This window comes from Mandrillus leucophaeus, unplaced genomic scaffold (assembly GCF_000951045.1).
Source record: "Mandrillus leucophaeus isolate KB7577 unplaced genomic scaffold, Mleu.le_1.0 Scaffold402, whole genome shotgun sequence".
Taxonomy (NCBI): Eukaryota; Metazoa; Chordata; class Mammalia; order Primates; family Cercopithecidae; genus Mandrillus; species Mandrillus leucophaeus.
The window spans coordinates 1073165-1099578 of record NW_012104277.1 but is presented as its reverse complement, the minus strand read 5'-3'; the positions used below and the strand labels follow the sequence as shown (position 1 = coordinate 1099578).

At 54.4% G+C, this 26414-nt stretch overlaps 3 protein-coding genes across 5 annotated transcripts in view; 1 reads left to right on the top strand and 2 right to left on the bottom strand.

The window, feature by feature from the left end:
• The window catches only part of LOC105548208 (agrin-like), a 10020-nt gene extending 1837 nt beyond the window's left edge, over positions 1 to 8183 (bottom strand). The window contains exons 1-3 of the mRNA XM_011992115.1: positions 8080 to 8183; positions 6094 to 6406; positions 956 to 1229 (exon numbers count right to left, since the gene is read on the bottom strand). Of these exons, the coding sequence (XP_011847505.1) occupies positions 956 to 1229; positions 6094 to 6406; positions 8080 to 8183 (691 nt within the window). The remainder of the gene's footprint in view (positions 1 to 955; positions 1230 to 6093; positions 6407 to 8079) is intronic.
• On the top strand, positions 7 to 20530 carry SHF (Src homology 2 domain containing F). Of its 3 annotated transcripts, XM_011992100.1 has the most exons (7): positions 7 to 75; positions 9143 to 9284; positions 12023 to 12229; positions 13748 to 13888; positions 15167 to 15338; positions 15483 to 15602; positions 19635 to 20530. In XM_011992100.1, exons 2-7 carry the CDS (start codon positions 9251 to 9253, stop codon positions 19819 to 19821), a joined length of 861 nt encoding a protein of 286 aa, XP_011847490.1. In that variant the 5' UTR covers positions 7 to 75; positions 9143 to 9250; the 3' UTR covers positions 19822 to 20530. The 3 variants fall into 3 exon arrangements, with proteins under 3 accessions (XP_011847490.1, XP_011847491.1, XP_011847492.1); XM_011992101.1 differs by lacking the exon at positions 13748 to 13888; XM_011992102.1 differs by lacking the exons at positions 7 to 75; positions 13748 to 13888 and adding an exon at positions 6256 to 6356.
• A 1577-nt stretch (positions 20531 to 22107) lies between these two features.
• Positions 22108 to 26414, bottom strand: part of DUOX1 (dual oxidase 1) — a 43945-nt gene continuing 39638 nt past the window's right edge. The window contains exons 30-34 of the mRNA XM_011992114.1: positions 25714 to 25946; positions 25307 to 25465; positions 24008 to 24163; positions 23777 to 23905; positions 22108 to 22910 (exon numbers count right to left, since the gene is read on the bottom strand). Of these exons, the coding sequence (XP_011847504.1) occupies positions 22788 to 22910; positions 23777 to 23905; positions 24008 to 24163; positions 25307 to 25465; positions 25714 to 25946 (800 nt within the window). The 3' untranslated portion in view covers positions 22108 to 22787. The remainder of the gene's footprint in view (positions 22911 to 23776; positions 23906 to 24007; positions 24164 to 25306; positions 25466 to 25713; positions 25947 to 26414) is intronic.

Below are 26414 nucleotides of genomic sequence, written 5' to 3'. Positions count from 1 at the left end.
CGGGTCGAGACCCCTGGGCCCCCGGCGCCCCCTGCTGATGAACGGATCTCCGGACCCCCCGCCAGCAGCGACAGGGTGAGTGCCGCGCCGGGCCGGGATGGCGGGGAGGGGAGGCAGTCAGAGGTCTGGAGGTCGCGAGAGGGACAAAGGTGGCCTGACTCGGGCCCCTCGGTGTCTCAGCGACTGGCAGACGCGAGCCCCTGACCCCGGGGCTCCGAGCCTTCACCCACCTTTGTTCAGGTTCTCAGCCGACTCATCTGAGACGGAAGCCCCAAACTCTGCCCCTCTGCCCCATTCCCTGTAATGGCCCCAGGACTGGTGACCCTCCCCCTCCCAGGCTGGCTCTGCACTTCGCAGCCCCTTCCAGCCTGATCCGTGAGCCTTTTTCTAGCGGGAATTGAGGCGCACCTCCCAACCCCCACTGGTTGATGGCCTTTCTGCCCCTCTGGAAGCAGCAGCTCACTGCCCTTTGATCTCTGACCCTTCCCCCAGGGCATAGCCAGCACAAAGCTCTTTCCTCCTGTTGCCTCTTTGCTTCCTCCTCCTCTTCCTCCTCCTATTTCTCCAGCCTAAGCATCCTTGCAGGTGCCGAAGCCCCAGAAAGGAGGTGAAGACGGGTTTCTCCTTGAGGACACAGCACGAACTGGCCTTTGCCCTATGGGCTGTTGTTCTCAGGAGGCCAAGACAGGCAGCTTACAGTTCTTGCCAAGGGGGGCTTCCTGGGGTCCAGGCCCACTCCTTCCTCCTTCCCTTGTCCTATCAGGTATGAGGATAGTCAGTGCTCAGGACCTGTTGCCCACATGGGGCTAAGCAGCTGAGGCCATTCCTCCTCTCCTCCTGGCCTCCCTCTCCCCCGGGTCCATTCTGAGGGAGGCTGGAGCTTTTCCTGGGTCTGCAGGCACCAGGAGAGGGAGGAGAACAGGACATCCACCATGCCTCAGGGCCCTGCCCTGACTCGGGTCGGCCTTATTCCTCCCTGGCAGAGTGAGAGCTGAAAGCCATTCGAGGCCCCTCAATTCTGTGATGATGACTCTGTGGGCTGCCTTGGCTCTGTTGTCCTTCTTCACTCGCCCCGGGAGCTCAGTTCTGGGGCCTACCCGCCGCTCCTCAGCAGAGAACATTTGTATTTGATTGGAGTGCAGAGTTGCTTTCCGAATCTGTTGGCTCCAGGATTGAGGCTTTTTAGCTGAGAGAGCGCCGTTCCGCCACATTTCCTGGATGAGAGGGATCTGTCAGGGCCAGAGCAGAAGCCTCAGGAATGCAAATTCTTTTTCCCCTAGTTTTTGCTATGGGGCATGGCTGCCCATCCCGGGCCAGGATACTTGTTCTGCAGAGGAAGGTTCAAGGGCACTTCTCCCAGGCTGTGCTTGTCTGCTTCTTGTCCCCCGCTATTGTGTGATGTGATGGAGGTGGTGACAGTGAGGCAGAGAGAGGGGTAGGCCCTGTTCTTCCCACTGACCAGTCAGTCTCCTCCTCTCTAACCGCTGCCTGTTTGGCACAGGCAACATGGGCCTGAGCTGTCTTTGGCCCTTCTCCTCTCTACAGTGGCTTGGACGACCTAACAGGCTGCCCACCAAGCCATGGGCTCCTGCAGGACACGGACCATGTCTTCTTGTGTCTCCCAAGTGCCTGACACAATGCTTGACATAAAGAAGGGTGCATAAATATGTCCTGAATGGTGACTGTCCATTATCAGGGTGGCCTGAGGGTCAGGGACTCCCCTAGCCGCAGCTTCCCTTGCACATTTTCCCAGACACCCCCAAGGAAGGGGCTGCACCCACACAGTTCCATGCAGCGACTCACAGCCTCTTCTTGCCAAGGGCCTCCATGCCTCAGCTTGGGTCAGCCCTGTGATCTGTGTGCTTTTCAGACTTAGGGGCCAAGAGATGTCTGACTCCTTTGTCAGCTACAGGGACAGGAATGAAATCCAGCAGGCTCTCCCAGGAGCCATACAATCTGTGGTTTCTTTAATGGGTGTGATGAGAAAGACCCAGGATGCCATCTGAGTTGGCCCGGGGCGGGGATGCTATATCTCTATGGGCCCTGACCTGGGGCCTCCCACCATTTAGAGAGAGCAGCTCCCCACCCATTTAGGAGCAGAGTTTGGGGTCTGAGTCTTCCTCTAGGAAAAGCTCAGACAAGATGCCTGAGTCCCTTACCCTAAACCTAAGAGATGCTGCTCCTGGATGTGAGTTGGCGCATGCCCTTGTGGCCCAGTGGAGCTGGTGTTTATGTACTATGTGGCCACTTTCTCACTGTTTTCTGTTCCTCATTCTCTCAGGCCTCCTGGCTTGCTTTGAGGTCTCCTCCTGACATGAGATGAGGCCTGGGAACAGGGATGTGCTTTGTGCTGGCCTATTCTCTCCTCTGGAACCCAGTGGCTGGGGCTGGGGGAGTCAGAACCCTCTGAGAAGGGATGGGTCATGAGATTTGATGGAATGGGTGGAGGTGTTTCTATGACAAGCCAGAGGGATTGAGCAGAAACCCAGTTAGTATGGGGGCAGGAGAGAACCAGGTCCTGGACAGTACCCTGAGAGGCCCAGGGGGGCTCACGACCATTAGCCTTCTCTCCACGCGGGGTTCTGGCTGCCAGCCCATCCTGGGACCCACTGCTGTAGTTGGCAGGGGTGCAGGGGTGGCCATCTGGGCAGGCCTAGCAGGGCAGGTGTGGGAGCAGCAGGAGCCGCGCCCTGCAACGGGCAGGCAGGGCCTTGCCATCTGGCCAGAGGAAGAGCTTCTTCATGATGCTGGGCCCTTGTCTGGCCCCCAGGCCATGCTCTGGCAGGGGGGCTAGAGAGCTGGGCCTTCCCTTGCTTTGCTCCCTTTTCTCAGACCTTCAGCAAGAAAAACCTGGTGTAATTAGGGAAGGGGATGGATATGGGAACAGGGCTCTGATTGGACGAAGCTCTGAGCTGTCTGTGACCATCTGTGCGGTGTGTCCTTTGCCTCCCTCATGCCAAGATACATGTTTGGGGCTGGGTGGGGAGGTAACATGGACAATAAGACAGTCAGGCACCCTGGATTAAAACCAGGGCTCTTCTTAGCTCATGGAGAGGTTCCTGGGCTTCATGAACCTCCAGAAATTGTGTGCAGATATTTCCTATTTTTCTGGGGAAAGGTATAGCTCTTAGATTCTCATAGGGGTTCACAAGCCCCAAAATGTTAAGAACTTAAAAAAATAGTTGTATCTCACAGATGATATCCACAGGACTTGGATCCTCCAGGCACAGATTTGGAAAGGAGGAAACAGACAGAGGTAGGAAGAGTTAAGTGAGGGATACAGTGAGGGCATCTGAAGTTGAACAAGACATTCCTGCCCTGAGGTTAGGAGGATTGATCGGGGCTGCCAGTCAATGTAGGACCATCCCTTAGCCAGTGTTCATTAAGTGTATGTCATTAGGTGCTGAAAGGGACACAGCACCTGGAAGACCTGGTGCTTGCCTTTTTGGAGTTTGTTTGCTTGTTTGTTTTACTGTTCCTTCTTAGGACTTCCACAGAGTCTGTAGGTCCGATCTGCTTATCTTGCAGATGGAGATAGAGGGAGGAGGAGAGTCTGGGGAAGAAAGGGAGGAGAAGGGAGGAGTCCAGGTGAAGGAACTTTTGTAGACTAGTTAAATCTCTTAAACCTCACAGGCTGGCCATCTGTGCTGCCATTGCTGCTTTGAGGATGGCTGAGGCCTGCAGCTACTGGGGGACTGGATGGCAGGCCTGACCACTCCACCCAGTGCCGTCACCCCACACTGCGGCACCAACTCTGTCTGGAAGACATCTGTGCTTCTTACCTTGGCTAGTGAATGACTCAGTGACAACTCAGCTCTGGCGCTTTGCCTGTTGGGAGCTGGGAACCTGAGGACCATGGATGGGAGCTGCTGGCTAGGCTGAGGAAGCCCTGGCTGGGGCCCAGGGCTTGAAGGGGTACCTGCTGCCCACTCCATTAGCCCTCACCACAGAATCAACATATTATGTGAGAGCAAAAGTAGGGCCCAAACCCTGCATGTGGTGGGCCTGTGGGTGCCCCCAGAGCCTGGTGCCCAGCCTTAGGGCTTCACAACTTGGAGCTTATTTTGTGTCTATCACTGTGGGCCTCCTCCAGAAGGACTCAGAAATTTGGTCTTTTTGTCTTTAATAATATGGTGGCTGACATTTACTAAGCAGTTCCCTTGTGCCTGGTACCATTTTGAAGCAGCTGACATGTGTTAGACCAGTTGATCCTGAAAACAATCCTGTGAGGAAGATTCTACTACTATCCCCAGGTTACAAATGGGGAAACCAGAGCACAGGATGCTGAGTCACACTTGCACAGTTTCTCAGCCAGCAGGTAGTAGAGTGAGCCCAATGCCTGGACCCTCAGCACCTACCACCAGGTGCCTGGCAGAGAGGAGGTATTCACTAAGCATTTGCTAACGAACAAGAGGAAGCAGACTCTTAGGGAAGGAATGAGGGGTGTGTTCTGTACTGAGTCTACCACTTCCTGAATGCTGGGGACCACCACTTGCTCCCCAGTCCTAAGGTGGCACCAGACATACCCAAGGGTCTTATGAGGGTTGGTAGGATCGACTGCATGTCTGTAATGTGTGACTGTTTTATAAACAAGGCATTGTTCTTGTAATTAGAAAAGGGAAAGACATTTGTTTTATGTCAAGGGATTTCTCAGATAAAATAGGAGAAGGACATTGCAATAAGCAGGAACCATGGGTATAAAAAGTTTGATCTCGAGGAAGGTAAGTAATGTACCATTACTTCCCAAACTGTAACGGGTTAATAGATTTTCAGTGACAAAGGGCTTCCATGGTTAAATATTTTTGAGAAATTACAGGATTAAACAAAATTAGACTGATTTCTTTGCTGCAGGACTCCTTAGATTTAAAGTGTATTTTAAATCTACAAATAGAGGAGAGAAGATGCTGCATTTCCCAAATGTTTGGAAAATCTGTAGTAAGACACTACAAGTCAGGAAGCCAGGGTCCCTGTCTCGTCTCTGCTGCTGACAAGCTGCATACCCTGGACAAGCACCTAAACTCTGAGGCCTTAATACCTGAATGTAAAAGATTATCCTCAGAGCTAACATTTGTTCAGCACTGACTCCATGCCAGCCTCTGGGCTAAGAACGTTTACAAATTAATTTTCCTCTTCCCAACCCTATGATATGGGTACTATTACCATCCTTTTTCTACAGATAAAAAGACAGAGGTCTACAGATAAAAAGAGGTTTCCAGACACTCAGTGTAAGCTAAAGAAATAGAGGAGGGGGCAGTGGTAGACTTTGGGGACCTTGCAGAGCAAGGCGCGCATTGTAACGCGTGCCCCTCTTGCTCCTCCTAGATCCACACCCCTCTGGAGCCCCGCGGTGGGGGTCAAGAATGTGTTGCTTGGCCCAGTTGCAGAGTGGAAGAGGAACCAGATGGCGGGCCTGCTAGCTACCACAGGAGAGGCTTGAGCAGGAAGGAGATTCAAAGTATGACAGCTGCTCTGGGAGGGGCACTGCCCAGTTGGAACAGACACAATAGCAGAGTCCTGGAGACACCCTGCCGGGTGACAGGAAGGAGAGGGATGGGATCCTCTGGGTAGTAGATACTTTACCTACTAGTTTGGAAATCTTTCAGCATTTCAGCAGCATTCTGGCTATATCAGAGAGTGTGCCTAAATACCAGCCGTGGTTTTAGGTGTCTTCCCCAAAGGTCCTTTGCGGACAACTCCTCCCTTTGGCCTTTGCGCCACAGTCTTTGATTTCTATTCAGATGTAGATCTGCTGAGAGCCTGATCCTGCAGCCATTAGAGGTCAAGGTGAATAGGGATCTGAAAGGTGATGTCACTCCAGAGAATGGAGTCTGGAGAGGACACCTGTTGAGCGTCCCTTAGTATACATTGAGTATCTACTGTGTGCTAGCCCTGAGATTGATGCAGGATACAGTAGTGAGCACGTCAGAGTGAGGCAAAGGGACCATAAACAAAACAACAAATTAGGGTAGGTCAAAGGGGTCGGAAGCCTATAGGGGCAGCTTCCTCCACTGAGCAGTTTATCCTGGGGACCTAGAAGCCACAGGAAAGCAGGCCTGGGTTCTGTCCGGGATCTTCTGTGCCCAGGGTGGGTACCTGTCCTGCCATCCTTCCCAACTGGCGTCTCTGCTGCTGCTCCTGACTCCCAGCCCTGTGGGCGGCTCCTTTGGGCATCCCAGCCCAGGGTGTGGGGCCGGGGCTTCCTGGAGCTGGGTGTGGAGCCAGGAATGGAACAGAGGAGCCATTGAGCTGCCCACAGAGTTGCCACCGGGGCGCCCACGGGCACTGCAGGCTAGAGCTGAGGAGGCCCACGCCAGCCTGGGAGGGGTCGCGGCTCTGGGCATGGGCCCAGGACTTGGGTAAGAAGGGTGCTGCCTGCAGGCTTGGTGAGGGAGAGGCTGGAGGGGCTCTATGGAGTGGAGGAGCAGGGGTGGGGGGAATATCGGGGGCTTGGACCAGCTACTTCTGCCGGCCAAGCAGCTTCTGATGACACAGCTTCACTTGGAAAGACTGTCCCCTCATATGACCCCACCCAATCCAGATTTATGCTTCCTCTGCTGAGTGAACAAGGAAAAGTACTTCCTTTGTCCATTCTTCCTGTTTTATGTGAATGGAGTTAACACATTTACGGAGAGCTTTCAGGAATTTGACAGTAAACATGGTTCCTGCCCTCAGGAAGCTCACAGTCTGCAGGAAGACATGGAACAAAACAAATATTTACCATGCAGTGTGATAATAGCCCAGCACAGAGACACCTAACAGGCCTGGGGGAGTATTGACAGGCTTTCTAAAGAAATAATCTATAAGAGTTAGCTCTTGAGGAGGAAGGAGAAAGCGATCCAGGCAGAGGGAAAGCCTTTGAAGTAGAAAGAACATGCAGCTTTCTGGTAACAAAGTGATCCAAGGTGAGTAGAGAGAAACTAAAGAGGAAAGTGGAAGCTTTCAAATCTCTTTAACTACAGACTTTTTCCTGAAGCACTGGAGAGACGTCGCAGGGTTTAAGGATAATGTGTTGGTTGATTCAGACACTGTTGAGCGGCTGCCACAAGAGTGTGATGCTGGCTGCCGACCGACAGAATCACCGAAGGTGGGCTGACCACAGAGCCCCCTTGGTCAAAGGGTGGGGCTGTGGGTGCCAGTTGGCCTGGGAGGAAGCAGCTTGGGTGGGTAGTGGTGAGTGGATTTATTTTCTCTACTTCCTGGCGGAAGCAGGACTAGGGGTGAAGGCCTCCAAGGGGAGATAGGTGATAATCAAGGAGAAACATTTGTCTAGTGCCTACTGTATGTCAGGTGCTTACTGGAGTTGGAAAGACAAAAATGACAGAGTTCCAGGTATGGATAGCCCGGTGGTGGTAATGGGATGATCTGAGATGGTGGTTATCCCACAAGCAGGCAGAGATGCAAGGGAGGTGGTAAAGTAGCTGAGGGCATGAATAGAACAAGGTGGGAGCTGAAGAGCCCAGATGAGATGGTAGAAGCCGTTGGGAGGTGCCTCCGAGGGAATAGCGGGGTCGAAGGAACGTGCAGAAGGGGTCTCCGAGGCGGGGAGTCTCCTTTCTTCATCTCTGCCTTGCTAGCGGTCACCATTCCCAGTTCCTCTAACCCAGAGCAGGCCAGTCACCCCACGGCCTCCCAGCCCAGCTGGCTCCTACAGCCCTGATCTGGCTCAGAATCAAAGCCTAGACTGAGATTTAAGGAAAGGCAAGAGTGGCCTCTCCCCATGCCGCAGGCCCTGGAGCCACCTCCTGTCATCGCCTGTCAACCCACTGGTGCAGTGCTCCCGGGGTGCTGGTAGCCTTGGGTGAACTGGGCTCAGTCTCTGCCTCAGCCAGCGCCCCATCAGGAGAAGCCCAAGCCCAGTTTGGAGAAAGGTTCTATTGTCCTCAGCTGCGCCCCGCCCCGAGCACCTTGAGCGCCTCTTCCGAGTGTGTGGTTTGAAGTTCACTCTGCGTTGAATGACAGCAGGCATAGAGGAGTGTCTGTGAACCACTTGTGTGGGAGAAAGGGGCAGCGTGGGAAGTGAAGGGCCAAAGTGAAGCCTTTCCTGTCCCTGCCCTCCAGGACCCACAGGAACTTCAGCACAACTTCAGGGCTGCCCCAAAGCTGGCTCCATCCAGCATTCTCTCTCCCAGGACAGCCAAGATGCCCTCTGGTGGCAGGTTGGCAGCCTTTTGCACAAAGGGCATGGGTTCCAATTCAACTTATGTAGAATGGTCCTGGACATGTTCCCTAACTTCCCTGAGCCTCTGACTCCTTAAAATGGGGATAGTAATACCCACATGACAGGGGTTGTGAGGATCCATCAGCAGAACTGAAAAAGTGAGTACTCAACCTTCCCTTCCTTGATGATGAGCAGCTGTTTATTCGTTCACCACCTGGAAGTGCCCTCGTAAGCATGGACCATGCTAATCTCTGAGTTGTCTCCCTGTTCTTTGCTTGCTCTTTGAACTCTTCCAACACCTTTGTAACTGTTTCTCTGAAGTCATTCCCTTTGTTGAACCACCTGGTGTAGGCTCTGGTCCTGCTTGGACCCTGACTTGAGGCAAGACCTGAGGCCCATTAGCCTCCTTCTGGCCATTTAGCCTAGGAGATGGCCTAGAGGCACAAAATTAGTGGAAAAGATGTACCACTTGGGGCCGGGCATGGTGGCTTATGCCTGTAACCCCAGCACTTTGGGAGGCCGAGGCGGGCGGATCATGAGGTCAAGAGATCGAGACCATCCTGGCCAACATGGTGAAACCCCATCTCTACTAAAAATACAAAAATTAGCTGGGCTCGGTGGCATGCACCTGTAGTCACAGCTACTCGGGAGGCTGAGGCAGGAGAATGGCGTGAACCCAGGAGGTGGAGGTTGCAGTGAGCCGAGATCATGCCACTGCACTCCAGCCTGGCAACAGAGCAAGACTCCATCTCAAAAAAAAAAAAAAAAGATGTACCACTTGGTTGGCAGCCTAGTTGGGAAGCCCTGCAAAGGAAGAGCCAGAGCTTGTCCCCATCCAAGCTCAGAGCCTGTCCTTGAGTACCTGGGGGTCTAGATTGAAGGCAGCCTACTTGGGACTCTTGCTCCCATGGACAGAGTACCTTGGGAGAAGCAGAGTTGCCTCTCCTCTCCCTGAAGCCCAGTGTCTTCACTCTCCTCCCACAGCTAGCAATCCTAGAAGACTATGCGGACCCGTTTGATGTTCAGGAGACTGGTGAAGGTTCAGCAGGAGCTTCAGGAGCCCCAGAGAAGGTCCCTGAAAATGATGGCTACATGGAGCCCTATGAGGCTCAAAAGATGATGGCCGGTGAGTGACAGTGGCAGGGGAGGTGCTCCCTGAGGCCTGGGCTCTGCAGAACAGGCTTTGTGACTCACAAGTCTAAGGACTGATTCTTTGGTCCCTGGAAAATATGGAGAAAGTCTTTTCCAGGTCCTTGGGGAGGATGGTCACTGCCTTTCAGAGTCATTTTGGAGAAGCAGCTGTAACCTATGAGACCTGAAGTGGTACAGGAGGCCACGCAACTGAAGTGCAGATAGAAGCATTCAAGATAGGAAGGAAAAGATAGTGGCGAGGGCTGGGAGGATCAGTGATCCCAAAAAGAGAACCACTAGCCTTGGGAGGGGGGATGAGTTTGAAACGAAACATCTTCATGGCAGTTGGAGAAAGATGACTGGAAATGTAGTTACAGTGAGTGTCATGAGCCTGGGCAAGTAGTCCAAAGAGTGAGGCTAGGGAGAAATGAGTAGACGTGGTCTTGGGAACAGAGGCTGAGAGAGAGTCCAGGGGAAAGAGATCAAATAGGGGTGATCAGAGAGGACGGGGTGGGTCTGTCCAAGCCACAGCCCTGAGGCAGGGTGAGAGGAAGTTTGTTCAGGGGCAAATGATGTGAGCGCTGGGTGTGCATGGGAACCTAGATGAGAGAGTCCGAGACGGGCAGGGCAGTGCTTCGTAGGCTGGAATGAGGTATCTGGACTTGCTTCAAAACGGGGAGTGGAGCCATAATGAATTCTTGAGCAAGAGAGGAACAGGACGAAAATGTCAGCTTTATTACTGATAAAGTTGATTAGAGAACATTACTTATGTTCACCACAATGGGCCTATGTGTCACTGCAATGGGCTTCTTAATACTTCACCACAGAATTAAACTTGCCCACTCAGGCTTGGGCAACTCAGTAGGCCTAGTGGGGGAACCCTGCAAAGGAAGAGCCAGAGCTTGTCCCCATCCAAGCTCAGAGCCTGCTCTTCGGTACCTGGGGCTCGGGGTCAAAGACACACAGGAGCAGGCCACTGACTGCATGAACCAGAATGTTCTTTCTCTTCAAGAGCAGGAGAGCGTGCATTCACTGACCAATACAATAAACTGCTCTTCCTACTTGGGAGAGGTGGTAAGGGAGGCAGAGAGTGGTCAAGAATATCCCAGGAATATTATTCCATGGAGCCCTTGGAAACATGAGCCTGCAGAATGCAGGTTCACCCTAGCAGTAACCTACACACGGAAAGATGAGGGTGAAGGTCACTGGGTATTGGCAAAGAACAGATGGGATTTGAAGAATGAAGGAGGGCCAGGTCCAAGGAGAACAGTGTAGTAGATGGAAATGGAGAAAGTGAGAAGCTTACTACCCCATTTAGGTCAGAGGGTGTGGACCCCAGGAAGCCCCCACGAAACCCCCATGAATGCCCTGAAATTATATGTGAAAATATAGGAGCACATTTTTCTGGGGAGTAGCTCCATAGCTTTTATCATATTTTCACTGGGGTCAGTGATCCCAGTAAGAGAACTACTAGCTTTGGAGAAGGTGGTCAGTTTGAAACGATGGTATGTCAAAGCAAAAGGTCTTTATGGCAATGGACACAAATGACTGGAAATACAGATGCAGCAGGTGCCAAGAGGCTGGGCGTATATTTCAAGGAATTAGGATAGGGAGAGATACATAAGACCTGGTCTTGGGGAACAGAGGCCAAGAGAGGATCTAGGGAGAGGCCAGCTGGGGGTGATCAGAAAGAAAGTATTTGCCAGGTCCTTGGTGAGGATGGTCACTGCCTTCCCAATAGTCACTTTGGAGAAGCAGATGTGACTTGTGTGACTTGAAGTGGTACAGGAGGCCACACAACTGAAGGTCAGATATTAGCATTCAAGATAGTCAGGAAGGACAAAATAATGGTGGGGCTGGGTCAGTGATCCCAAAAAGAACCAGTTAGCTTTGGAGAAGGTGATGTGTTTGAAACCATGGAATGTCAAAGCGAGCGGTCTTTATGACGATGAATGTACCTTGTCGAAGGGAAAGTTTCAAGGCGGGGGCGGTCCACAGTGTCTGCGCAGCAAAGAATAATTCTGTGATTGTGAAATGATATCATTTGCGGGCCGGGCGCAGTGGCTCACGCCTGTAATCCCAGCACTTTGGGAGGCCAAGGCAGGCGGATCACCTGAGGTCAGGAGTTCAAGACCAGCCTGGCCAACATGGTGAAACCCCCGTCTCTACAAAAATTAGCCAGGCATGATGGTAGGTGCCTGTAATCCCAGCTACTTGGGAGGCTGAGATGGGAGAATCGCTTGAACCTGGGAGGCGGAGGTTGTAGTGAGCTGAGATCGTGCCATGGCACTTCAGCCTTGGTGACAGAGCAAGATTCTGTCTCAAAAAAAAAAAAAAAAAAATGTAAAAAGATAAAAAGAAATGATATAATTTGAGACAGAAGGAAACAAATGGAACTTGGCATCAGGGAGGAAGTGGACAACGGGAGGATTGTGCCTCAGTTTCCTAAACTCATAAATTTTACCCAGCCCTCACTGACTGTCGCAGGATCCTTCTCCTGTCTTTTACTCTGGTGCCCACCTGCCCTTGCCTTCATTGGCTCCCTTGTTTTTAGAGACCCAGAAGTGTTTTGAGTTTGAGGAACCCAGGATGTGTAGTTGCTGAGCTCCCCTCAGAGCCAGGGCATCTCCTCTGAAGGAGGCCTGGCTTGTTGCTGAGAAGCATTGTAGGAGGAGGGGAGCCAGAAAGCCAAGGCTGAGCCCTCACCTCTCCCTTCCTGCCCTGCCCTGGCAGAGATCCGGGGCTCCAAGGAGACAGCAACTCAGCCCTTGCCTCTGTATGACACACCCTATGAGCCGGAGGAGGATGGGGCCACCCCGGAAGGTGAGGGGGCCCCCTGGCCCCGGGAGTCCCGCCTGCCAGAGGATGATGAGAGGCCCCCCGAGGAGTATGACCAGCCCTGGGAGTGGAAGAAGGAGCGGATTTCCAAAGCCTTTGCAGGTGAGTCCTGTTGGAGAGGGCAGGTCAGCCGGGGCCTCTGAGCAGCTTTCCAGGCTCAAGAGAATGGAAGGAGTGGACCCTAGGAGCCCAGGGAGGCCCAGGATCAGGACTCTAGGGAAATGTAGTTGAGTTCTGTACTGCAGGAGGTGGGGTTGGCAGTGTGGACACAGCGCTGTGTTTAGGGTCAAGGAATGGGTACAGGAGAAGGATGAAGGTATTGCCCTGCATCACCACCTCTTGGAAGCTAAGAGGCTTAGACTACTTCTATCTTTTGGGGACTGGGTATATTTAAAAATAAATTCCAAAACAAACTTATGAAACTCGTGACATGTGTTAAAATACTTACATTTAACAAAAGAAGGCACTTACTTCAAACAATGAAGACAGCTATGAGTGTAACCTGAATTCTAGGGCTCTGCCTCCCAGTGGTAGGCCCTGGCAGACCAGGGGTATCTGGCCCCAAGGAGATTTCTGAGGAGCAGAGTGAGGCTATGAGAAATCCCTTGATTGCCAGATGAAGATCAGGTTTCTTCTGTTGCAGCCACACCACTGTCCATCCCAAGTCCAAGCCCACCATGGAAAAGTTCATGTTAGCGGTCTGAGGTGGGTGGAGCAAGAGCCCGGAGCAGGGAGAGGGCTTTTGCTCCTGGGTCCTTGATTCAGGGAGAACATAAAGGGCTCAAATGTCATTCGACTTCACTCCTGCCCGTATATGCCCCTCTGCCCTGCTTGGGCAAGGGGCTCATCCTGGAGCTGGACCCAGCCCTCCTCTGCCCTCCCCACCCTGACAGCCAGACTGGAAAACCACAGGATTCTAATATTCTTCCTGTAAAGCACACACCATTGAGGACGGGCCGTTTATCTCCAGAAGTCTCCTTGGAGAATCAATACTGTTTGGATTGCTTAATGGGAAAATCTATGCTCGTCATTAGGAAACCTCGTTAGCAGTCCAGCAGCCGGAGTGGCATCACTCTTCTCAAGATGGGGGGTGGGCATTAAATTTCAATAAAACATCTGCCCCCAAGTCTGAGTAATCCTGACAACCTGAGGCGAGGCTGGCTCTTTCTCGCTGCCTGCGAGTTCCCAGGCTGTGGGGAAAAGGAGAAAGGGAGGCAAGGCTGTGGGCGCCAGGAGGCTATGGGAACCCGGAGGTGGTGCTGGGAGGGGCTGGTCACTCCTAGTCCTGCATTTCCTTTGTTCCTGGTATCTGTGGGCCCTGGAGGCTTGTAAGAGGTCAAATGAAGGGGACCCACGAGCTGGCAGAGCAAGACCCTGCATCCTGCTGCTTGCCACCCGAGCTTCCCACCGTCTGACCAGGCCAGCCTGGTGTGGTCAGCGTTGGCTCCGCCCAGTCCTTGAGTCCCTCCCCAAAAGCTGACCTGCCTCTGCCTCTGCCCCTCCCCCTCCTCCTTTCTAGGCTGTCCTGTGTCCTGGCTCTGGGTTTTGGTGTCTCAACCTTTACCTCTTTCTGTCTCCGTCACTGTCTGTCTCTCTTCTCACTTCTGCTGCTGGCTCCAGTTGACATTAAGGTCATCAAAGACCTACCTTGGCCTCCACCTGTGGGACAGCTGGACAGCAGCCCCTCCCTGCCTGATGGGGACAGGGACATCTCCGGTCCAGCCTCACCCCTCCCTGAGCCCAGCCTGGAGGACAGCAGCGGTGGGTCCTGGGGGGCTTCTGGCCAGGGTGACATGTCCTCACCCCTCCAGGCCCTGCGGGTTGGGTTGGAGGAGTTGAGAGGTGGGGCAGGGTTTGGAGACCCCAGGAAGAATCTCATTTGGGAATAAGAAGAAAGAGACAAAATGCATGTTCCTCCCTTCCCCATAGCTGTGGGATGGTGTCTCCTACAGGGAGGCCCCTTTCTTATGTGTTCCTCACCACGCTACAAAAATCCACCATTTAAAATTCACTTTGTGGGGAGCTTTGCTTGGCCAGATCCTTCAGCAATGCAAATACTCCTGAGGTGGGGGTGGGACAGGCACAGGAAGTGTGGAACTCCTTGGCACAAAGGAGCAGATCTGACCCTTGCATCTGGTGGCTGAAAGACAATAAGGGCTTCAAAGGGCTACAGGGAGAGAAAAAGAGCCCAAATGAGGAGAAAGAACGCACTTAATTTTTCCTCTATGTTCAGTTCTGTCCAGAGTGGGCACCCAAGGGTGTGTGTGCAGAGGCATGAGCATCTGGTTGTACATTTGTGCCTGAATATTGTATTTTAAAATATGGGATGAAGGAGGGTGTCTATCCATACGTGCATGTGTGCATGTGTGCCTGTGTGCCTGTGTGCCTGTGGCCAGGGGACCCATGGGGGCTCAGCCTTTCCTTATGTAGGCTCAGCTATCAGGCTGCCCTGGTCTGGGAGGGCAGAGGTGCTGCCTCTGGGCCTCTGTGGGTTGGGGAAGGGAGCCAGTGGGCAGCAACGTTGGGGGTGGGGGAGGGGCGAGCCAGCTGGTGGCTTTGGGCGGGATTAGCCTGTCAGGATGGCACCAAGGGGAATCAGATAATTGTTCTCAGATCGATAAGTCATTTCTACAGAATGGCTTGGCAGGGTGATTTGGAGAACGGTAATGAACTCTGAGGAGGAGAAAGAAACAATATTATCAGCGCTGAAGCCACCCTGAGAGGATGGACTGGGGGAAGGCAGTCAGCTGCTCTGGAGGGAGAAGTGTGCATGGTTTCTCGGGTTGCTCCTCTGCCCTCTCCTCCCACAGTGTGGGGACTGCGAGGCCCTGTGGCACAGAAGGCCCACCCCCACCAGGGGATGGATCCAAGATTATGTCCCCAGAGCCAGTCAGGCCCTTGAGCATGGGCTGCCCTCCTAGAACATTCCTTTGATCCTTTCGGGGCTGGAAGAAGTAGGGATTGGGCACTGGCTATTTAGTAGGGACCTCTGAGGACCTCTAGGGTCCTTAGAGTCCATGACTGATATGTTCCCCACAGCCCAGTTTGAAGGATCGGAGAAGAGCTGCCTGTCACCTGGCCGGGAGGAGAAGGGGCGGCTACCTCCCCGACTCTCTGCAGGGAACCCCAAGTCAGCCAAGCCCCTAAGCGTGGAGCCCAGCAGCCCCCTGGGGGAGTGGACAGATCCAGCACTGCCTCTGGAAAACCAGGTGTGAGTGTCTGTGTCCAGCTGGGGACTCCCTCTCCGCTCCTCCCCTCCTGGCACTGGCTTCCCTACAGGGGACACCCACAATGGGTGGGCCTGGACGGCGAGGGACCCAGCAGAGATGCCCCCCTTCCTCTCTCTCATCCTTAGCTGGTATCACGGGGCCATCAGCCGAACCGACGCCGAGAACCTGCTCCGGCTGTGCAAAGAGGCCAGCTACCTGGTACGCAACAGTGAGACCAGCAAGAATGACTTCTCCCTGTCTCTCAAGTGAGTGGGGACGGTTGTGGGTGCAGGGACAGCCAGCAGGGTGGAAGGGGACTCCAGTATTCCCCTTATGCCCACCAAGCTGGGGAGGTCCCCATCCCCCATGAATGATCCCCAGGCACTGGGGGTCCTGAGATGTCTGAGACTCAGCCCCTGCTTTCAGGGAGCTCAGAGTCCATTGGGAGAAATAGTTGATCCGCAGCATGCAGCTCAGAAGGGTTCTGTTCTAGCTGTGTGTCCTGGGCCCCCTTAACCTCTCTAGGCCTCAGTTTCCTTACTAATGAAATGGATGCGGGATGATATAGGGAAGGATTAGGTGAAATATGCATGAGAAGTGCTTAGCATAGTGCTAAGGGCTCAATAAATCATCACTGTCATTATTAATGGAAGCCGAAGATGTTCTAGAAGCATAGGCAAGGAGATAGGAGCTTTGCCTGAGGGAGTCTATAGGGTGGTGAGGGGGCGGGAGGGGGGCTGGGTGCTGGAAGGAGGGCAGGGTAGTGGACACAAAGTTATTCCTGTTTACTCTGAGGAAGAGTGTGTGTGTCTGTGTGTGTGTATTTGAGGACGGGGGGTGTCTGAGCTTTTGGATCCTGGAAGAGGTAGGGGAGGCAAGGCCCTCCCTTCCCATCAGGCTTTCCTCCCAGGAGCAGTAGATCAGCCTCCCAGACTCCCTGGTAGCATGGCCAGCCCTGCCCTGGGCAACCAGGAGTTCTGCCTGGTAGACCCTGTACTCCATGTTAGGAAGCCAGTGGGGTGGTATGTTCATTTGCCTCCCACCATCACTAGTAGGACACCTGCACCACTTTCTACCACGTTCTCTGGGACCATCAAACAAATCCAATCTATGGAAACTTGGGGCTACTAAACCAGACATATCTGGGGGATAATTATTCAACTTCACTAAAAGATAATAGAAAAAGTGGTGGGCGTGTTGGCTCACACCTGTAATCCCAGCACTTTGGAAGGCCGAGGCTGGTGGATCACCTGAGGTCAGGAGTTCGAGACCAACCTGACCAACATGGTGAAACTCGGTCTCTACTAAAAATACAAAAATTAGCTGGGTGTGGTGGTGCGCACCTGTAATCCCAGCTACTCAGGAGGCTGAGGCAGGAGAATTGCTTGAACCCAGGAGGCAGAGGTTGCAGTGAGCCAATATCGTGCCATTGCACTCCAGCCCAGGCCAACAACAGCAAGAATCTGTCTCAAAAAAAAAAAAAAAAAAAAAAGATAATAGAAAAAGTGCCGGACTATAGTCAGGTAACCTGAGTTCTATTCTTGGATTTGATAAACTAGCTATGTGATCCTAGCGAAATCACTTAATATCGCCAAGCCTCGGTTTCTACCTTTGCCAAATGAATTGATAGATATCGCTTTTTTTTCCCCAGCTGTCATACTCTAGGAGTCTTTGAATTATAAAATCAAAGAAGCATTTCCCAGAAGAGTTTTTGTCAAAAATTTGATGTATATAACCTCAGAAATGTGTATTGCCTTAAAAATTACAGTTAAAGTTCATGGAGCACACCAAGCAACCTATATGCCATTTCTAAAGCAACTACTCCCCTGCAAGATAGATCTCTTTTTTTTTTTTTTTTTTGAGACGGAGTCTTGCTCTGTCACCCAGGCTGGAGTGCAGTGGCTGGATCTCGGCTCACTGCAAGCTCCGCCTCCCGGGTTCATGCCATTCTCCTGCCTCAGCCTCCCGAGTAGCTGGGACTACAGGCGCCCGCCACCTCGCCCGGCTAGTTTTTTTTTAATTTTTTTAGTAGAGACGGGGTTTCACTGTGTTAGCCAGGATGGTCTCGATCTCCTGACCTCGTGATCCACCCGTCTCGGCCTCCCAAAGTGCTGGGATTACAGGCTTGAGCCACCGCGCCCGGCCAGATCTCTTTTTTATAGACAGAAAATAAATTCAAAGAGGCTTGTTACTTGCCCAAGGCCACCAGGTAATAAAGTCCCAAAACCAGGATTTGAACCCAGCTCTGTCTGACTCCACAAACCATGGTATTCCACGGCTCCACCAGTGCCATATTATTGTTTGGTACAGGCTAAGGTAAGGGGAGATGCCAGGGGTCTGGCTCCCAGAGTGGAGCCCTGCCAGCCTGCCTTAGCCTGGGAGGTAAAATGGCAAGGCAGGCCTGGAGACCTGCTCCCACCCTGGCTGACCTGGCTCCACATCTGTCTGCCAGAGCCTCGTTTACATATAAATTGCTTCTCTGAAATATGATTATGGTTTCTCTTCTCTCCCTAATGGAAGGGCTTTCACTGGTAATTAAACAACTTCCTCAAAAAGGCTCTACAGCCTGGTCCTGCAGCCCAGCTGGTCCTAACCCCAGTACCCTGAGGGTCTGGCAGGGGCTTTGCTGTGTCCTAATGGACCCTTGGGACTTTGTCCCAGGAGGCGGGAAAGCACAGCCATCCCCTCTGCAGGAGGTTGGTTATCCAGATGGCTACTGAGCTCTCTGGCCACTTGTCCTTCTTAGGCAGATCTCTTTTGAGAAGATAACAATGTGCAGCTTTTAGGAGAGACAATTCCCCAGGGGGACTAAGGGGGAAGCGGTCAGCCCCAAACTGAGAAGAGGTGAAGGAAAGCAGGGCCCATGCTGCTGCCCACAGCCTTGGGCCTGACAGGGGACACTGCCTCCCCTCTCCACCACCCACAGGGGCTGTTTGCCTCAGGCCCCTGGCTCCTTTTCCCAAGGGCCTGAGCTGTCAGCCTCAGTTATCTCAGACCTACAGATGGCCCCCGCCACCCTGCACCCTGACACGCCCAGCCCTGGGGCCCCAGGCCTTTTCCCAGAAGTCTGCTAGGCTTCTGAGGACGCCATGCCTGGGGAGACAGAGGGATGGAGTTTGGGGCCTCCTTTTCTCCTCCCATCTGTCACCTCCCTTCAGCCTCCCCACTCTGATTTCTCACTTGTGGGCCTGGTGAAATGGGTCTTTGTACCCAGACAGGGGAGGCGAGTGATGAGGATTGCCAGCCTCACCTCTCTGGGGGGTGGACCTCAGGATGGAGGCAGCCCCCTCACTGGTTCTGCTTTCCACACTAATCTCTAAGCCCTGTCCTTGTCCCCAAGTAGGCTGTGGCCAGCAGTATATAACACTTAGGCTTCAGGGCTCCCCAAAACATTCCTTACTCCTTGCCTGTGGTTGGGTTTCAGACCTGAGGCCTGACAGACCAAGCCTGTGGTGGTTTAGACAAATGTACTTGGGTACTCCCGTGCCCTCTCATGGGCCGAGGGTCCCTGGACATTCAGGAGCTAGCCAGAGCTCTGAGCAGTGGGGTCCTTGTCTTGAGGGCAGAGCCAGGCACTGATGCTGATTTCCTGGTTGTGGCAGGGAGATGGGAGAGGCAGGAGCATGTCCCTGAGCAAGGGAATGAAGTCATTGTAGGCTGAAGGGCCAGATAAATGAGCTAGGGGCTTGGTCGAAGACCCAGAGAGCAAGAGAGTGAAGGGATATCCCCAGGAGGAGGCAGCTGAGCACTCCCAGATTTTGGGGGGTCTTCCAGATCAGCTTCTCCCTTCCCCCTAGTCTTTAGAAGGGAGAGACCCAACCAAGACTAGCTTGGTTGTCACATCTGTCCACCCTCCTGCCAAGGGTGTATGTGGTTCCACATGAGCCACCAGGAGCCCCTCACAGGTGTCCTACCATACAGCTCACGAAAGGTGAGGTTAAACTGGCCCTGGCCACAGAGGCTGGAGGGCCAGGGTGCCTGGACCCCAGGGTTGGCCAGCAGGGGTCGGGGGTGGTGTTGGTCACTCAGTTTCCACCTGCACACACCCTGTATACTCCCTGTACACACATTCTTGGCACACCCAGTGGCCTCACCACAAAGCCAATGCCCAGTGCTACCTACTTACACCACCACCACCCCTGCTTTCTGGACTGACCTCCATCTCCCCTAATCACCTCACATTCTCAGCTGGCTTTGGAACCACCACATTTGCTGTAGGGTTGGGGAGGGTTACTGAATGGCTGGATGGGGGGCTGAGGAGAGCCCCCACTCATCAAAGTCTCCTCTCCTCTTCCCAGGAGCAGCCAGGGATTCATGCACATGAAGCTGTCCCGGACCAAGGAACACAAGTATGTGCTGGGCCAGAACAGCCCGCCCTTCAGCAGCGTCCCAGAAATTGTGCACCACTATGCCAGCCGCAAGCTACCCATTAAGGGGGCCGAACACATGTCCCTGCTCTACCCTGTGGCCATCCGGACTCTTTAGATGTGAAGCCAGGGCACTGTGATAGACCTGTACCCAGCCCTGTGCCCATCACCTGGCTGAGGGCTGTGGCGCTTGCCAGGGACATGATCTTTCAAACCTTTCTTCTCCAGGTATCGAGCAGAAGCTGGAGATTCCTTAACTTATTCTAAAGGGAAAGGGCTCCTGGGGCCTTGGAGTAAGGGGTTGGCTGGAGCTGGGGATAGAGGAAACCCTGGAGAGAAAGGATAGCCCCTGGAGGAAGGGGGTTCTAGAGCTGCTGGGGTCGTAGGGAGTTTCAGATTGGCAGCTCCGGCTCCTTTCCGACCTTAGGGCAGAGGTGGCGACCTCCACCACCACCATCTTCTCCCCACTGGGTCCCTGCGAGGTGGAGCAGAATTCGGCCCCATGGGGCGCCTGACCATCTCTCTGCCTCCGTTCCCGACTTCCACCCCAGACCGTCGGAAGGCTCCTCCCAGAGTCTGTTGGGAGGAGCAGCCGGCTTTGGGGGGTGGGGAGATAAGGGGAGGGGCTCGGGCAGAGGGAACTGTGCAGTCCCCAGGCCGCCCCGGCTCCGGGCCAGAGGCAATAAATAAACCCGATCCTGCCGGGCACAGCCGCGCCCGCGCCTCCGGCGCCGTCCCCGGGCTGACGGGGGAGGGAGCGGAGAAGAGAGCGCGGATTCTGCTTATAAATCAGCTCTGGAGCAGACACAGCCCGGCTGTGAAAAGCACTTTCGAAGCATCAAGTTCCTTTCTTTGACGAGATGTCAAAACATCGCCGCCGCCCCTGCCCTGGCTGGGGGCACCCAAGGCCCGCTGGCCGCGCGGCGCCCCCTCCCCGCGGCGCGCGGCTTCCCCGGAGCGCGTCCAATTTCCTGCCAACAGCCATTTGTCTGGGAGGAGGGGAGGCGCGGAGAGACAAAGAGGCAGCGCGCCAGGCCGGGGAGCGGAGCGGCCTGCCACGCGGAAGCCGCGCGTCGGCGGAGGCGGGAAAGCTGGCGGGGCGGGCCGCGGAGGCCGCGCTTGTCTCCATGGCCAAGGAACTGAGGGCCCGCCGCGCCTCCCTCGCCCCCCTGACGGAAGGGTTTGTCCCGGACAGACCCGCGGGCGGGGCCGGCCTGCGAGCCCCTAACCACCGGCCCGCGGCCTAGACCGCACCCCGGCCGGCGCCCACCGCTGGAACCCGCCCAGGCCTGTGGGCCGGCCGGGGAAGGCCCACTGGGCCGCCAGGCGGAGAGGCTCCCAGGCCCGCCCCATCCCGCGGGCAGGCTGGTCAGGACCCCCGGACGTGCTGGGCAGGCACCTTCCGGGGACCACTGCGCCAAAGGGCCGTCCGAGGGCCTCTTCCAGAACCTAAACATGCAACCTCCAAAGTGTGCTGTGAATCACAGTACTTGAGAGTTTCTAAACCAGTGGCTATTTTCTCGAAATTGAGGATATGTGGTATGTAGGCGTTTAAATCGGGCACTCTCTTGCCGGGCGCGGTGGCTCACGTCTGTAATCCCAGCACTTTGGGAGTCTGAGGTCGGTGGATCACCTTAGGTCGGGAGTTCGAGGCCAGCCTGACCAACATGGAGAAACCCAGTCTCTACTAAAAATACAAAATTATCCGGACCTGGTGGTGCATGCTTGTAATCCCAGCTACTCGGGAGGCTGAGGCAGGAGAAATCGCTTGAACTCGGGAGGCAGAGGTTGCGGTGAGCCGAGATCGTGCTGTTGCACTCCAGCCTGGGCAACAAGAGCAAAACTCTGTCTCACAAAAAAAAAAAAAAAAAAATTCCCCTCAGACGGTTGTCCTGTCTTTAAGACGACTAGGAGAGCATCCAGCCATTTTGCAGATGAGAAAACAGGCCAGGATGTGTTCATTTGTCTCCTTGCCCTCATCTCACTGCCTGGAAGAGCCATGTAGGCACGAGTGCCCAACTCTCCCTTTCCTCAGAGAAGGGCTGGGAGTGACTGAGGTCCTGGAAAAAGCCAGATGGCTCTGGCTCCCTATAGGCTCCAGCTGAGTCTGCCCCTCCCGCGTTCTCTTCCCCAGCCCACCTCCTCCAGAAGCTTCCACACCCTCTCTGCCCCTCCTGAGCAGGCTCACCAGGCCTCACACTAGTGGCTGACAGACCCTCTGTCAGGAAGGGCACCCCTGGGCTGGGGAAGGGTTCTCTAGCTGGGGCGCTTTACCTTGGGCCAGCTCCTTTACTCAGGACACTGGCCAGCTTGAGAGATGTCTGGGTCAGCCTGGTGAGCTGGCTGGGTGAGTGGCTTCCTCTCCCCATGCCCCATCCGGTTCTAGGGCAGAATAAAGAAACCCTGAACACAGAAAAGTGATTTATTTGTAAGGGAGACTACTGGGGCAGGGAGAAGAGGGCTGAGGAGCATTGCATACATAGGTATTGGGCCAGGGTCTGATGAAAGAACATGCTTAAAACCTTGGGTGAAATCAGTCGTGGTGTTAGACTGTGGTGCTGAGTGAGTTTCTGTAAATGGCTTGCCATGGGTCCAGCCTCTACCTCCTGCAAGGCAATTGTCAGCCCTTCTGACAGTGGGGAGCCCAGAAGAGGAGGAGGTCTGGGAGTAGGGAGGGTTCTAAGATGCCAGCATCCATGCTCCCAGTGCATCCTTACACTCGCCACCCCAACACACATACAGACCTGCACACACACGGTACTTGTCGGGTCAGTTTGTCTTTTGAGATTTGTTTCTGAAGTTTGGAAACAGGTTTTACTTTGCCCCAAACCAGTAGCTCCCCTACTTCTCACTCTAGACCCTAGACACGGCCCCCCTCCCCCACCATTTCTCCAGGCTGAGACACATCCTGGGCCTGGAGGTCCCTGAGCCCACACCTGGTGACTGACCATGGCCACCTGGAACAAGGTTGGGAGGTGAGAAATGAGAGAAGGCTGAGGCAGCCAGAAATAGGGAGAACAGAGGTGAGCTGTGGGCCCAAACCTCTGCTCAACTGGGCAGTGGGCAGAACCCCTGGGCAGGGGCCTAGAAGTTCTCATAATGGTGGGAGAAGTGAGTCCGGTCCTGCCTGTTGATGAGCTGACAGGCCTTTTCCACATTCTTGGTCATGCCAGGGGGGCCACAGCTAAACACCCCGATCTTCCGGACCTGTTGCAGGAGGAATAAGTGAAGGCTAGCTCGTTGCTCAGAGGCAGAGGTAGCTCAGTGTTCAGAGGCAGGAATAACTCAGTGTTCACAGGAAGGGGTAACTCCCCAGTTAAAGACCAACCTGGGCAACATATCAAGATCCATCTCTAATTTTTTTTTTTTTTTTTAAATTAGCCGGGCATAGTGGTACACTCCTGTAGTCCCAGCTACTTGGGAGGCTGAGGCAGGAGGATTGCTTGCACCAAGGAATTGGAGGTTACAATGAACTGGTACTGCACCACTGCATTCCAGCCTGGGCAACAGAGCGATACCCGTTCTTTAAAAAAAAAAAAAAAAAAAGGAAGCCAGCAGGGCTCCTGATGGTTTGCATGGTGAGGGCTGGCTCAGTGTTTATAAGTCTAGTGGAATTTTGCTAAGTGCTAGATCAACATTGCTAATAGGGGTTGGGTTAATCAGTGTTAAAGCTGAAGAACGGCTCAGCGTCTCATGGAGGGCTAGCCCAGTATTTGTGAGTAGTGACTAGCCCAGTGCTCACGGTAAAGGTTCTGTCAGTGTCCAGGGTGAGGACTGACTCAGTATTGGTGAGGGTAGCCCTGAGTTTATGGCGAGGACTAGCTCAATGATTGAGCTCTTCCTTCTGGACAATACATCATGGCTTCAGAGATGGCAAGTCCCTATTGCCTGCCTCCTTCCTTAGCACCTAAGAGTGACCCCCACCTATCCTTTCCATTCCGTTACCCCACCAATCTCCCAGGGGATGGGTTCTCATCGGCAGTCAGTTTCTTCCTTGATGGGGCAGGTTTGGGAGCTTTGCTCAGACCCCAAATGATAAAGAGGAAGTGAACCTGGATATGGGTTGGACTGACCTGGGGGTGGACCTCCTGCAGGGAGTTGAAGAAGGACTCAAAAGGGGGGCGGCCAAAGTGGGTGATGGAACGCAGGCCCGTGAATAGACTCCGGTTCAGAACCTTCTGGAAGTGCCGTTCACAGATGTACTATGGTAGAGAAGGGTGGAACAAAGTTCAGCCACGCACGGCTAGGATCAACTCCTAGCTCAGACAGTGGCCCACATACCCTCCTGGTGGGCCCTGACATACCAGCATGGTGGTCCTGAGGTCGAACTTCTCAGCCAGCTGGGTGATGTAGATGTGCACAGACACCAGGTCCTGGTGGTCGTTCTCCTCCACCTCTCGGATGATATCAGCCAGCCACTCAAACTGACGCTGGGTCCGCGTCACCCAGATGAAGTAGATCTGGGGACACATCGCTGGAGCTCAGCACCCAGCTCAGCTCAGCCTCCCTACATCCCAGGGGTGTCCATACCAACAGAACTCTTCTGACCTCAGCCAGCTTGTGCCCTTCCCTAGACAGCCGGGGGAGAGGGAGTGTATGGGCCACAGGGCCAGGCTCTAAGGCCAGAGATGGAGTTGGCCCAGGGCCCAGAGAAGTGGAAGTGAGAGACCCCAGGGCCATGGGAAAGGTCCCTTGGTGATGGGGAGGTGAAGGTCTGTGGGGTGGGAAGCAGCTCTCATGCTCAGCCTGTCCTACAGCTCCCTCCAGTGGTTCCTGCTCAGGCTGCCAGGCACCTAGTGGCTAAAGGGCATTTCACAGAGCAGCTTCAGGGAGACACAGCAGCTGCCTGGGCAGATGGGAATGGGCTCAAAGAGAGACCAGCGGGTGGAAGCTGCCCTGCGGGGAGCCCTCTGCAGCTTCCGAGAGGGGTAAAGTGGGGTGTGTAGTTAAGAAGCAGAGGGCAGAGGAGAGCAGGGGAGCTGTCACCCTCTGAATGCTGACAGCACATGGGCTGGGCTTCTGCCCTGCGCATTCCAGCGCCCCTGACTCACCTGCCAGGCCCAGAGAAACGAGCAGGGACCTGCCACCAGGTCCAGGCTGGTGTGAAAGGACCCGTGTGAGGACCTGAGGGTTTGTTGCTGGGGCCAACCTGGCCCACCAGCCCTGCCTTGCCACCACTCCTCCTCTTTCTCTTGAGAGCTGAGCCAGTTTCACTTGTGCCCCACCCAACATGCCCTTCCCTCTCCCAGCCCAATAAGGCTGCAAGTGCTGGGATCCTCTGTAAGAAGGAATGGGTTTTTTTACCCCCTCCAACCTTGCCTGGAGGAACTCCCAGAAGCAAATCCTATGTGGAGCACCCCTAACTGAGGGAAGGAGTCTTTGTAAACCAGGCAGGATCCTGGAGGCATCCGCAAACCTGTTCTGTCCTTCAGGGTCTAGGGATATTTTGATACCACCCCACCCACCACCAACCCCAGGTTTCAAACCAACTTGTACCTGCCCAGTTCAGGGAAGCCAAGAACAAAGGCAGAGGAGAAAGGCACAGATGGGTACCATGACAAGGAAGAAGGGGCCATGGGTTGGTGGGAAGAGGGGGCACTCACCTTCTTACAGCACACTTGGCAGCTGACAGATGACTTGAAGACCAGGTCTTTGAGGATGGAGGCAAAAGGGGTGACCCCAATGCCCCCTCCCACTAGCACTGACACCTCAAACTTATGCCACTCCTGGTGGCCCTCTCCAAATGGTCCATCAAGGTACAGCTGTAGGGAGGGGCATGGGTTTGAGTTAAGCTTGGCCACCACCAGAGATTGGAAGCCAGAAATGAGAGAAAGGGAAAGGCAGATACGTATATGGAGTGAGGGGAAGAGGAGGGTTTGTGGTATTATCTGGAACAACCAGTCTCTAGATGCACAGAGGGGAGGAACAGAGCGGGGAGTCTAGTGCTGGCGGACCAAGGCCTTCAAAGGGGATAGGGAAGCATGTGGCACATCTGGCCTGGGTCTGGTACCTTTGGGTATCTGGCACATCTGTCACCCGTCGGGGCTGAGTAGATCTCCCTGAGGCGAGTGGTCCAGGGCCCCGCCGCCCGGATGTGTAGGCTGAGCGTGTCCTCATGGGGTGCAGAGGTCAGTGTGAAGGGGTGGTACTCGGTGGTCCCCAGAGCCAGGCAAGCGATCCGCACCCACTGCCCTGACTTGTACTCAAAGCCCTGGGGCCGCTGGAACTGCAGGTGGGTCACTCCTGGGGAGGGACGGTGGGTGAGAGGCTGCTGCCCTGAACCCAGCAACAATGTGGCCTCCAGAGAGCTCCCCACCCCAGCCTCAGCTCTGCTTCTGGAATATGACAAGGGAGGCCTCCCCCATCAGAAGCTCACCCTGTGGAGGGCCAGGCAGCACTGGGGCTGAGGGTCAGCTGGGCAAGGGGCAGCCTGGCCTGAGCTTCTCTGCTCTCTGTGATGAGAGAGGCTCAGGTCCTCTGGCAAACAGCTCTTCCTTCTTTCCTTCCTTCCTTCCTTCCTCCCTCCCTCCCTCCTTCCCTCCCTCCTTCCCTCCCTTCCTTCCTTCCCTTTTTTTTTTTGGAGTCTTGCATCTTGCTCTGTCGCCAGGCTGGAGTGCAGCGGTGCGATCTCAGCTCACTGCAACCTCTGCCTCTCGGGTTCAACTGATTCTCCTGCCTCAGCCTCCCAAGTAGCTGGGACTACAGGTGTGC